Here is a 13,060-nt window from a genome sequence, read left to right on the forward strand (position 1 = left end):
TTTTTAATTATTATTTGTCAGACTGAACTCTGACTGGCATCCCAGTTAACTGAAGGAGGTCAAAGGTGTAACTGCCAGTGATCGAGAAATAGGTGGTGTGTTTTAGTATCTTCACTGTCAAGATGATCTGAACCTCAGTTTCTAAATGTTTCACTAAAATCAAATAAAGACATAACTTTTCATAGCTTTTTCTCTGGTTTATTGGTAGATGACTGAAGCTGAGAAATTAAAAACACAGAGCATCTCTGAGCTTCGAGGTGCCACTCTGTTATGCAAACTGAACACAGACCAGGTTCTTTAATAATTTAACATGGGGTGAATGAAGCTTCAACAGCATGTCTCACCCGGTCTGTACAACATAAATAACTTTCAATCTCCCAAGTAGAAAAATAAATGACAGATTGAGTTACACATTTGGAATGGCGACAAAGTCTTTAGCTATAGGGATATTCACCCTGTTACTTCACTATGGAAGATTTTTAATGACAAAACAACTTAAATTGTATTTTAGCGACAGCAAACTATTGTTTTATTTATTGATTAATTTGTCTATTATTGTTTCAATTCATCAGTTCATAGTTTTGTCTATAAACATTATTTCAGAGTGAAATAGATTTTCTACATTTTTGTCAAGTTCACTTTAACAAGCAACAAATACATTCATCAAACGTAAAAAAACAAACAAACAAACAAACAAAAACAAAACACAGAACAATTTTTGGGTAGGGTTAAACATGTGCCAATTATTCTGTAATGAAATCTTTTCCTACAAACCAAAGTATTGATTGTTATGGAATCACCTCATTCTGTTCAATCAAAACTATTCTTGTTGTTTCACAAAATCAGATCACAAAAAGAATGAAGAATGTTCATAAATATCTTTACTGCAACTAAATTTATCATTTTATACCAATGTTTATTTTTTTATAGAAATAAGAATATTTCCTGACATTACAAATGAATGCTGTGGTGAAGTAACAAAAATTTCTTGTTACGTAATAGACAATGCGAGAGTGACAGGCTGTAGATGGGGAACAGCCATTCGTTTTTTTCATGAATAAACCTCTGAAAACCCTCATCCTACAGAGAAAGAATCACATCAGTCTCACAGCGCTAAAGGTCAGTTTTCAATTTTAAATTTTCCTGTACTCTTTGAAAATCATCTTAAATATTTGTTCCTCCAGCTTAGCTTTGTATGAAGAACACTGAAAAAGAAATTGTTGCCTACCCATCATGCTCATGCTTTGTGTGATTAAAAATGTATGGCATTAACTGCAGCTTTTATGAATTAGTTCCTTTTCATTCTCTAACATCAACCTTCTTCCAGTCTGACATGAATTTGAAACAGAATGAAGCAGCTGTTGCTGTGATTTTCTCTACAAAGAGAGACATGACCAGTGGGACCAGGTATAAGTAGACGGCGCTAGACAAAGCGGCGAATCAAATTGTTTTTCCCAGGCTCCAGGAACTCGTCAAGCAGAGCTGCTGTCACCTTCCTGAGCTCCCCCCTCAGAATGGACACATCACTGCAACACAAGAGTGATGATGTCACCCTAAAGCCATGATGCTTCAACAACACAATGATGTCACAGGAACAGAGAGCTGCCAGCCAAATGTTTGATCATAACATCATAATGAAGTTAGGTTAAAGTATGTCTTGCTGCTGTGACATGAGAATATCCCAGTTTGGGATGAATAAAGTACATCCATCCATCCACCTATCTAAATTTGTTTCAGTCATTGAAAATAGTTGCCTGGTTGTAGACCAGGGACCAGTACACACAGCAAAAACATTTCAGATACATAAGTTATGATTTTCTTCTTGTTTTTCTTCTGAAGGTTTGAATAGATTCCGTATTGTTGTAATTAAGTACCTGAGCAGAGACTATGATGTCAGCTGAGGAAAGGTCAGTGTTTACCATCATTACTTTTTCAACATAGGAAATACTGGACCTTACTTTGCCACAGGAAAAGAGAAAATGTTTCCTACAATTCCTTGCTGCTGCAGAATTTAAAGCGACAGACAATTATAGTTTCACATACTGTATGTCTGAACTCTTCCTACAAATATTTTGCCTTCATAAGCTCTTCTTTCAGCCTTTTATTCCTGTTCCTGGATTTATTTCCACGTTAAAGTAAAGTAGGTTCAAAAAGAACCCTAGCTAGTGTTGGTTCAGCATCTAAAGCAACAGGTGGGGTGGTAAAGTGAGATGGTATTTGGCTTGGTGGCTAAAAGATCCTGATCCAACTGGTCCCTGTGACAATTATTTTAGCAGCACATATCTGCTGACCACACATTTCAAGGTAGTAATTTTTAACTGTAAACACTGTTGTGGGATCTACTGACCTTTTACCTGGCGCAGCACAGAACTCTGTGTAGAATTTGATTTTTGGTTCGGTGCCACTTGTTCTCAGTGTGGCTACAATGCCATTTTGTAGCGTAAAGGTTATCATCTCACTGTTCCCTGACACTGGGAGGACCTGCACAGGAAACAGACTCATGATAACACTGAAAACAGATCAGAGCAGACACTTCGACGTGAGTGGTCTATGTTCAGGACTCACAGATCTGAGGTCGGCCTGGCTACTGTCATATCCTGTGGTTACATCTCTGACGTGGATAATCCGGATGCCCCCGCATGTCTCTGGGTATGATAGCTCACCACTAAAGTTCCTGAGCCGGCTGAAAATCTTCTTAATGGTGGCCGGGTCATTACAGATGACGTACGATGTCTTAGACAGATGATAACCATACCTGGAGACAGGAAGCCACAACAGATGTGACTATCAATAAGAGAAAAAAAACTTAAGTATGTGGACAGCTGAACAATGTTGAGTTCAACTTTGTGTTTATTAGTCTGACTATCTGCTTCCTCCCCTGTGGTGAAAGCTGGTTAATGACCTGACCTGGCATTTAAATCTGTCATGATTTTACCACGAAAACACAATAACAATTCATTATTACAACTAATGAATTCCAGGTGCACTATATTTAAATCACAGTATGACAGAATCATTCATGTTTCCTTTCCACTCATTACAAGTAGGTCCATAATTTATAATCTCTTTAATGCCTGATGATGCAGATGACCCATTATTTCCATTTGCTTTATGCACCAGTGCATTTTCAGGGGAATTTTAACTGAAATCTTGCAGCATACTTCTGGTAGATGTTGTGGAGCTGCTGGTTCATGCTCAGGTTCTTGTTGTGGAGGTAAGAGGCCATTTCAGCCACAACAACCGCTGAGCTCACGCCATCTTTGTCTGGAACCATACTACCGCACAGGAAACCTGACCACACAAAAGAACAGTGTCACTTTTTTTTTTGTTGTTTGTTTACGTCTGTTGCTCAGATCTATTTAATGATGTAAATAACAGTGAATATTTCAGTTAACTAATATTACACTGGTTGATTTCATTGAATTTTCTGGGCTTTTAAGTCTTTATTCTGAGGACAGCAGGTGGCAAAGAGGCCCACAGGAAGTAGGAGGCAATGACATGCAGCAGAAGTCCCGGGATGCTGCGATAATGTGGAATGTGTGCTGACCCCTACCACCTACACCACCTACACTGCCATGACTGAATTTTCGTTCTTATTTCTTGACTGTCGTCTTGAAACCAATCTAAACTGTTCATCTGAAAAAAAAAAAAAAAAAAGTCCTTTGACTTTTTTTTCTCCCAATACTGCTGTTGATCTGTAAACTACTTTGCTGTACAAATGTCAAAGATGGAAGTTTTGCCTTGCTAAAAACGATGTAATTAATACTCAGTGGTAGTAAATAACTATCCCAGATCCTGTTGGTCCAAAACTGCTGCAATTAATTCCTTGCAGAGACAATAAAATGCATAAAATGAATCTCCTTGTAGAAACTGGATCAAGAGGAAGGAGAAACTGCAGGACCGGCGACATCTACAGTATTTGCCCCCTCACCGATTTCTTACTTTATTCCACCCTTGTCACTCTTCGCCATTTCCGATCAAGCAAATTTAATTACAAGTGTATAAGCTAATTCACCAGTAAACACAAAATGCAGTTTTAAAAGCCAATTTTTTTTATTAAGGGAAAAACAAGCCATCTGAACCTACACGGCCCATGTGAAAAAGTAATTGCCCCCTAAACCTAATAACTGGTTGAACTACCTTTAGCAGCAACAACTGCAGTCAAGCACTGTGGAGGAATTTTGGACCACTCTTCTTTGCAGAATTGTTTTATATCAGCCATGTTGGAGGGTTTCCAAGCATGAACTGCCTTTTTAAGGTCATGCCACAGCATCTCAATTGGGTTCAGGTCTGAACTTTGATTAGGCCACTCCAAAACCCTAATTTTGTTTTTTTAAGCCATTAAAAACTGATGGCCGGACATTCTCCTTCAGGATTTGTTGGTAGAGAGCATAGTTCATGGTTCCTTCAATCACAACAAGTCATCCAGGTCCTGAAGCAGCCCCAAACCATGACACTACCACCATCATGTTTCACTGTTGGCGTGATGTTCTTTTCATCAAATGCTGTGTTCATTTTACGCCAGATGTAACGGTGTAACGATGCACTCCTTCCAAAAAGTTAAACTTTGGTTTCATCAGTCCACAGAATATTTTCCCAAAAGCTTTGGGGATCATCAAGATGTTTTTCAGCAAAAGTGAGACGAGCCTTTATGTTCTTGTCAGCAGTGGCTTTTGCCTTGGAACTCTGCCATGCATGCCATTTTTGCCTAGTCTCTTTCTTATGGTTGAGTATTGAACACTGACTTTTACTGAGGCAAGTGAGGCCTGCAGTTGTTTAGATATTGTTCTGGATTCCTTTTCGACCTCTTGGATCAGTAATTGCTGCGCTCTTGGGTTAATTTTTGTAGGCCGGCCACTCCTGGGAAATTTCACCACTTTACCATGCTCCATGCTCATGTAGCCATTCTCCATTTGTGGAGAATGGCTCTCACTGTGGTTTACTGGAGTCCCAAAGATTTTGAAATGGCTTTGTAATCTTTTCCAGACTGAGACATGTCAATTACTTTTCTTATTATCTGCTCCTGAATTTCTTTGGATCACAGCTTGGGTTCAATATGGCTTACTTCACCTTGTCAGACAGGTTCTATTTAAGTGATCTCTTGATTTGAAAGGTCTGGCAGCAATCAGGTCTGGGTGTGGCTATGAAATTGAACTCAGCCTTCCACAATAATATGATTAATCGCCTTATCATTTAATAAGGGGGGCAATTACTTTTTCACACATGATCATATAGGTTTGGATAGTGTTTTTCTGTTAACAAATAAAATCATCACAGAAAAAATCTTTGCTTAATATGTAAATTTGTTTGATGATCTGAAACAGTTGAGTGTGACACACATGCAAACAAGTAAGAAATCAGGAAGGGGGCAAATACTTTGTCACAGCGCTGTATCACGGTATGGGCTGATGAGGCTGACTGAGACAGTATGCAGATGGGAGTACAGAAGCAGCGAGCCGTAGAAAGAAGCCAGCGGAGGCGGAGCAGCACGGCTGGAGCTAGAGGGAGTGCCGTTCACAAGGGTTCCCCCTCCCCTGATCTTTACCTGGCCTTAGGACATTTAAGTAGTTCCATTTTTGCTCTGAGGCTTAGCCACCCGAGGGCGGACTGTCAAAATGGAGGACATTCTATTGTGTGCCTATTAAATTGTGATGGTTTTAACTTTTGTCTAATACACTATCTTTAATTAGCTTAGTCTAGTTTGGCCGTCAAATAAAACACTTAAATTCCCAACTGTTCTCTGCCATTTCTTAAGAGTGTAGTGTTGCTAAAAGTGTTAGTGACACTGCTGTTGTAGTTCTTGTCTTTCAGTCACATGTTCCTGAGTCAACCCTCCAACTGCCTGGTGTGCCTCAGTCTCTGCCAGACAAAAACGATGTGAGCCAATCAGCTCAGTTACCAATTGACTCCTCGAAGGCAAATATCACCGTCTTTCCTGTTTTGGAGAGTTCATGCATCCTGTTCCCGATCCACTTAAACCCTGGGAGGGTTTCCTGTTCAGCAAAGAGAGAAGGGATCATCATCATCCTCGTTATCATCAGCCTTGTGTGTCATTTTTCAGGTTGAAATGTCTCACCTCAAAGTGGAATCCCTCGATTCGAGCAAAAGCCTGCAGGATTTTGGATGACACTGTGGTGGCCAACATGTGAACATTTTGAGTGTCTGCTGGATCTGGATGACTCTCCTTCCAGTTAAGGAACATCCACCAGCCCAGCAGAGCAGCCAGTTCATTACCTGTGAACACCTTCCAGCCACACCTTAAACAAAAAAACTAGACCTGTAACCTTTATACTTCTAACTCTTCCTGGAGTACCTTGGATTTACACTTACCCATTAGACTTCTCTGCTACAGCCAAACGGTCAGCATCTGGATCAGTGGCCAGGACAATGTGAACGTTCTCCTTCTCTGCCAGACGAAGAGCAAGCTCCTGTAGCATGGAGGAAAAGCAACAAAAATTGGTCAAAATATAGAAATTAAATTTGAAAAAACTAAGAAGAAATGCACAGAATACCATATAGCCTGCAGAGTTTTCCATTAACATCACAAAGCTGATGTGATGACAGAATGAAAAAAGTTACTCTGTATTGCCCATTCTTTGCATCTACCGATATCAAAATGGGAAACAGATCTACCTCTGTCCGCTGACTTCGACTTCTGGAAAACTTCTGAAAAACTCAAATTTACAGCTTATCCAGTTCAAGGTTCTTCACAGATCACACAAGTCAATACAATACAATTGGTTGGATCTATCCAACCAATCTATATTATATACCAATCTATATACCGATTATACCAATCTATATATCTATATTGGATAGAAACGGTCTCTAAACATCTTGCAGTGGCTGAACCTTCTTCCTGAATATATATCATTGGAGAAAATATCTGCTACCTGAAAAAAAACAACAACAAAAAAAAAAAACAACTGACTTTATTTATATATATAAAAAAAGAGCAGCATTTAGCAACTCCCTCAACCTCCATCTCGACCTTGCCTGCTAGCATATGCCATCCCTGCACTATAATATTACTCTCTCTGCTAAGGTAATAACTCCTGTTTATGGCAATGTTTTTATTACCCTCCACATCCAGGATCGCTATGGCAGATCCTGTCCTGCTTCTAAATGTGCTTGCTTGGCCAGTCCAGTGGTGCGCTCGCCCTCGCCCGCCTGGAACACTGGGGACTGCGGCGTGCTGCTGGCTGTGGTGGCTCTCTATGTTTTGCCTTTTGTGCAGGATGGTGGGCCTGAGGAGTGGGCCCTGACCTGACTCTGGGCTCTGGTGATGGTCTCACTCATACTTAGGGAATGCCCACATGCATGTGTTGTGTCACCAGCTTGTTTTGGGTCATCTTGAAGAATTGATGAATCCTGCCTAAAATGGGCTGAACTGTTCTTTCATTCCATCACTATGTACCCTATCTTTGACTCGGCTCCTCTATTGGGACACCTTCACCTATCTAGACACCCATCTCTCCAGAGATCTCCACAGAAATTCCCTGGACTCTCATAATCCTGAGCGAGGTGTCAGGAAACGAATAGCATCCTTCACTCTACCAGTTCCTACCGGCACCACCTGCTTGCCTTCTCCTGTCCATCCTTCTGCATCTTCTCTGTCCTTTATTCCCCCCTATATTCACTGAGGTGTAGTACCGCCCTCCCTGCCACACAAAGGTCAATCCACTCAATAAAGATCAACAAACTAGCTTCCAGGGAGGGCTAGTGATGGTCCTAGACACGCACTGAAGTCATAAAATATTTAGCTGCAAGACTATAACTGCATCAATCTCATACAATGTTGACACCCTGTGGTGTTAAACTATGAGGAAAAATGCAGATCGAAAAAAAAAATAAATCAATAAAAAAATCTGGAATTTGTTTCTGACCAGAACCGACTCTCCCTCCTCTGGGTTTGGGCAGCGGACTGAAGAAAAGTTGGGGTCAGGATCTTTCTGCTCAGGGACGGGGATTGGTGGAACAAAGCCAAATGTCTGGAAAGCCTGCTGGACAAAGATGTGTCCAACACCATGGAATGACGAGTGGACAAATTTCAATGGACACCTGCTGTTTAGGTCCCTAGACAGATACCACAGAAAATATATATATATTTTTTTACTTCCATAGTTCCACTAGGTTTGGGTACCGGCTGCAGGGTTGAAACCTTCCTCCTATTACCTGTGAAAGCAAAGGGTGGTGAGTTCATTCATATAGCAGCTGTTGATCTGGGGCAGGGGGTCAGTCCTGTAGGAACAGCTCTCCACCAGCTCCTCCTTCCAGCAGGAGGTGCTCCAGGGCTCTAGCTGCTCCTCGATGCTGCGCAGAATCTCCTTGTCGTGAGGTGAGCAGATCTGAGCACCATTACACCAGTAAACCTGCATTTACACATGCCACAAGAGAACAGAGGTAAACTTGAGGTCAAGTCACTGTGTCATAGTTGTAGCCCTCCACCACTCAAACTATTCTCATATTAGATCCCCGTTTATCGCCAATCATATAAAATGATCATTATGTGTGTAAATTCATATTGCAAAAACTCTAAAGTCTTGTGTGTTTTAAAAGATCCCAGCGACCTATGACCACAAAATCCAAAACAGTTCATCCTGAATATTTGTCACACTCAGTTAATCGTGTGGGTTGTGTTTTTTAAATGAGCCCAGTCGTAGGGAGTGGATTTGATTATTGTTGAATCAGAGTTGAGGTCTTCTTGACTCTGACTCCTTTAGAACAAAGAGAAGCACAATGGTGTATAACTGAAAACACTGATCCTCTTGTAACAAAGACGTCATGGCAGAGGTTCTAGCTCAATGTAACTGTGATCAGCTGCAGCTCTGAAACAGTAACCTGTCATCTCCCATCATTCTCTCTGTTTGTGACCTTGTATCCATTGTCCTCTTTGGGATTATGTGAAGCAGTGATCATCACTCCAGCCGCTGCCCCAAGCTTTTTCACAGCAAATGGCTGAAAAAAAAAAAAAAAAAGTGTTATACTGACACATAACTAATGGAGATGATGATGCATGACGGTGCTTGTTTCCTTACTACATATGGCGTGGGGACAAATGCGGAGAACAGGTGGACCGGAACATCTCTGCTGAGCATCACAGCAGCTGTCAGTTTAGCTAACCTGGAACAAAAACATGCTTTTGTCCTCATGTCCTCCCTCACAATTTCTCCAAAGACTTCACTCTTCCTAGAACTAAATAAGTCAGAATTTGGATCCTGTATCAGAAATACTGACCGCTGACTGCTGCAGCCGCTTTCCTCCTGCCCTCTGGTGTCAAAACCAACAACCACTCCTCGGCTGTTGAAGTCTGCAAAGTACCTGGTCAGGTAGGAAAAGAGACCCTAAGGAGGAGAGGGAGAGAGAAAAACACAGGTACCATGTCAGTCTTTAAACACATAGCTGATTTATCAGATCATACTTATATCAGATACATAAAGATTCACTTTTAATGTGAACCAGAGCAAAGAGTTGAGTTGTTAAGCTCAATAATGAAACTTTCTAATGAAAAAAAAGGCCTGAGTTGTACACACTGATGGTCAGTATTGTGATCAGTGATGGATTTGTTTCTTGCATTTTTGAGAATTGCTCTGTCTTCTGCAATAAACAATTAAGGGCTGGTGTGAAGAAGCCACGTATTTGTTTTATAATCTGTTGGAGATATGGAAACGATGCAAAGACTTTAAAAGTTTGAAGTTTGAGGGGACAAGTGTTTGTTGGGGAAAAAAGAAACCTACAGTTTTTGACAGTTCATGATTATGAGTCACGGCTCCGCACATTAGCTAACCCAGCCTATGCTAGTGGAGCTAGCTGCCCCCCTGTAGCTGGTGCAGGTTAACCTACACCAGCTCCTACGGCAGCCGAGAGAGTTTCCTCCCCCCCAGCAGCTCCCAAGCAGTGGGGATCTAATCGAGGTGGCTGGGTGACTGTCCGAGACAAGAAGCATAGTTGTAGGTAGCAGCCCCTGGTTCACCACCAACCAGTTCACGTTTCCAACAGGTTCTCCCCACTCAGCGACACACCCGCTGAAAAGCCGACTTTAGTGATTGGTGATTCTATTCTGAGGAACGTGAAGTTAGTGAAACCGGCATACATAGTGAAGTGTATCCCGGGGGCCAGAGCGGGCGACATCCAGTCTTATCTGAAACTGCTGGCTAAGGGTAAACGTAAATATGGTAAAATTGTTATTCACGTCGGCAATAACCACACCCGACTTTGGCAGTTGGAAGTCACAAAAATTAATGTGGAATCGGTGTGTACTGTAGTTTTCTCCGGCCCCTCCCCAATCGGACCAGTGATGACATGCATAGCCGCATGTCGTCATTTAACCACTGGCTGTCGAGGTGGTGACCCGAAAACAATGTGGGCTACATAGATATCTGAAATACTTTCTGGGGGAGACCTGGGGAGACCTCGTCATTTAACCGCTGGCTGTCGAGGTGGTGTCCCGAAAACAACGTGGGCTACATAGATAACTGGAAGTCTTTCTGGGGGAGACCTGGTCTGATTAGGAGAGATGGTGTCCATCCCACCGTGGATGGGGCTGCTCTCATTTCTAGAAATATGGCAGATTTTATTAGAAATCCAAAACCCTGACAATCCCGGGTCGAGACCAGGAGGCAGAGCCGCAGTTTAACACGCTCCTCTGCGCCTCAGTCACAGCGGTCACCTGCTGAGAATAGAATAGAGTCTCTGTCTATGTTTAGCCTTATATAAAACTGTGTCTGTCCCCCGACCACCTAAATTTAGAAAAGTAAAAAAACCCAAATTAAACAGAACAGGAGCTAATAACAAAAACTGTAATTAAAACAGCCACAAAGTCAGTCTCAAATAACACTGCGATCAAATGTGGACTGTTGAACATTCGATCATTATCATCAAAATCTCTACTAGTTAACAATCTCATAGCTGATCACCATATTGATTTATTTTGTATAACTGAAACGTGGCTGCAGCAGGATGAGTATGTTAGCATTAATGAAGCTACACCCCCAACTCACGTTAACTTTCATATCCCTCGTACCACAGGTCGAGGAGGGGGGGTGGCTGCAATATTTCAGTCAAGCCTATTAATCAACCCCAGACCAAAATCTGGCTGCAGGTCTTTTGAAAGCCTCACTCTTAGTCTTTCCCACTCGGACTGGAAAGGTGAAAAACCAGTTCTGTTAGTCACAGTATACCGTCCACCTGGTCCGTACTCAGAATTCCTATCAGAGTTTTCTGAGTTTATATCAGAGTTAGTACTCAGTACAGATAAAATCATTATTCTGGGAGATTTCAATATACATGTTGATGTAGAAAGCGACAGCCTTAGTTCTGGGTTTCTTTCCCTACTAGACTCAATTGGCTTTTCCCAGCATGTGAATGAACCCACTCACTTTTACAATCATATCCTTGATCTTGTTCTAACTTATGGCATTGAAATTGACAAGCTAACAATTCTTCCCCAAAATTCTCTCCTGTCTGACCATTACCTTATTACATTTGAGTTTACTTTAACGGGCTCCACAGCATTGAGGAATACATTCAGCTATAGGAGATGTTTATCTGAAGCTGCTGTGGCTAAATTTAAAGAGAACATTTGGTCATCATTCCCAACAATGCCATATCTAAATTCAAATGAGGATTTCTCCCATACGCAGGTTGATGACCTTGTGACTAGCACTATGGCCACACTGCGTTCGATTCTTGATAATGCCGCCCCTCTCAAAAAGAAAGTATTCAATCTGAGGAGGATGGCTCCCTGGTATAGTTACCAAATCCGTGCCTTGAAGCAGACATCAAGGAAATTAGAAAGAAACTGCCGTTCCAGTAAGTCAGAAGAGTCTCACAGAGCCTGGAAAGACAGCCTAAAAACGTATAAAAAAGCTCTCCGCAGTGCTAGAAGTTCATATTACTCAGCACTCATAGAAGAAAACAAGAACAACCCCAGGTTTCTCTTCAGCACTGTAGCCAGGCTGACAGAGAGCCATAGCTCAGTTGAACCAGTGATCCCCTTAGCTCTAAGCAGTAATGCTTTTTTTCAGACAAAATTCTCATGATCAGAGAAAGAATTTATCAGCTCTTGCCTACGTTAGATAAAAATCCCCTTCTGAAGACGGCAACTGCTGAATCAGCTGCGGCGCCTCTTCTACATCTGGAATCATTGTCACCTCTGAATCTCTCAGAGCTAGCTTCTATAGTTTCATCATCCAGACCGTCAACCTGTCTATTAGACCCAGTACCAACTAGCCTCTTTAAAGAGATCTTTTATGTAATTGAGCCGTTCATTCTAGATTTGGTTAATCTGACTTTATTTCTGGGTTATGTACCCCAGGCACTTAAGACTGCGGTCATCAAACCCCAGCTTAAAAAGCCTAATCTTGATCCAGATGTTTTGGCAAACTATAGACCCATATCGAACCTTCCATTTATTTCTAAAATCATTGAGAAAGCTGTAGCAAAACAACTACACGACCATCTGGTTTCAGTCAGGATTTAGAGCCCATCATAGCACAGAAACAGCGCTGGTTAAAGTCTCCAATGACATTCTAATGGCCTCAGACAATGGATCAGCCTCCATACTTCTCCTTCTAGATATTAGTGCTGCATTCAACAACATAGATCATAATATTTTACTACAGAGACTGGAACATGAAATTGGAATTAAAGGAACTGTTTGTTCATGTAAACAACAGCTCCTCCTCATGTACTGTAGTCAGTCATGGAGTCCCGCAGGGTTCAGTACTTGGACCAATCCTCTTTACGCTTTATCTGCTTCCTCTAGGCAACATTATCAGGAAACACAGCATCAATTTCCACTGCTACGCAGACGATACTCAGCTGTACCTATCAATGACAAAACAGAAGTTATTGTACTCGGTCCTAAGCACCCCAGAAAAATACTATCTAATCATCTCATCAGTTTGGACGGCATTACTTTGGCTTCCAGCTCCACTGTAAGAAACCTTGGAGTAATTTTTGACCAGGACATGTCCTTTGTCCCTCACATAAAACAAGTTAGTCGGGCAGCTTTCTTCCACCTGAGAAACATTAGGAAAATCAGAAACATCCTTTCTCA

The 13,060-nt window shown here is 41.6% G+C and overlaps 1 protein-coding gene across 3 annotated transcripts in view; it reads right to left on the reverse strand.

The window, feature by feature from the left end:
- Positions 1-229: 229 nt before the first annotated feature.
- pgm2l1 (phosphoglucomutase 2-like 1) overlaps positions 230-13,060 on the reverse strand; it is a 28,570-nt gene continuing 15,739 nt past the window's right edge. For 2 of the 3 annotated variants that reach the window (XM_029517904.1, XM_029517902.1), the window contains 12 exons: positions 9,238-9,344; positions 9,039-9,123; positions 8,875-8,958; positions 8,176-8,372; positions 7,887-8,076; positions 6,331-6,428; positions 6,077-6,257; positions 5,900-5,993; positions 3,162-3,291; positions 2,566-2,755; positions 2,348-2,481; positions 230-1,526 (listed from right to left, as the gene is read on the reverse strand). In XM_029517904.1, coding sequence (XP_029373764.1) covers positions 1,424-1,526; positions 2,348-2,481; positions 2,566-2,755; positions 3,162-3,291; positions 5,900-5,993; positions 6,077-6,257; positions 6,331-6,428; positions 7,887-8,076; positions 8,176-8,372; positions 8,875-8,958; positions 9,039-9,123; positions 9,238-9,344 — 1,593 coding nt within the window. In that variant the 3' untranslated portion in view covers positions 230-1,423. The remainder of the gene's footprint in view (positions 1,527-2,347; positions 2,482-2,565; positions 2,756-3,161; positions 3,292-5,899; positions 5,994-6,076; positions 6,258-6,330; positions 6,429-7,886; positions 8,077-8,175; positions 8,373-8,874; positions 8,959-9,038; positions 9,124-9,237; positions 9,345-13,060) is intronic. The other variant, XM_029517903.1, reaches the window with a different exon arrangement.

The sequence above is a fragment of the Echeneis naucrates genome, chromosome 13 (genome assembly GCF_900963305.1).
Source record: "Echeneis naucrates chromosome 13, fEcheNa1.1, whole genome shotgun sequence".
Lineage (NCBI taxonomy): Eukaryota > Metazoa > Chordata > Actinopteri > Carangiformes > Echeneidae > Echeneis > Echeneis naucrates.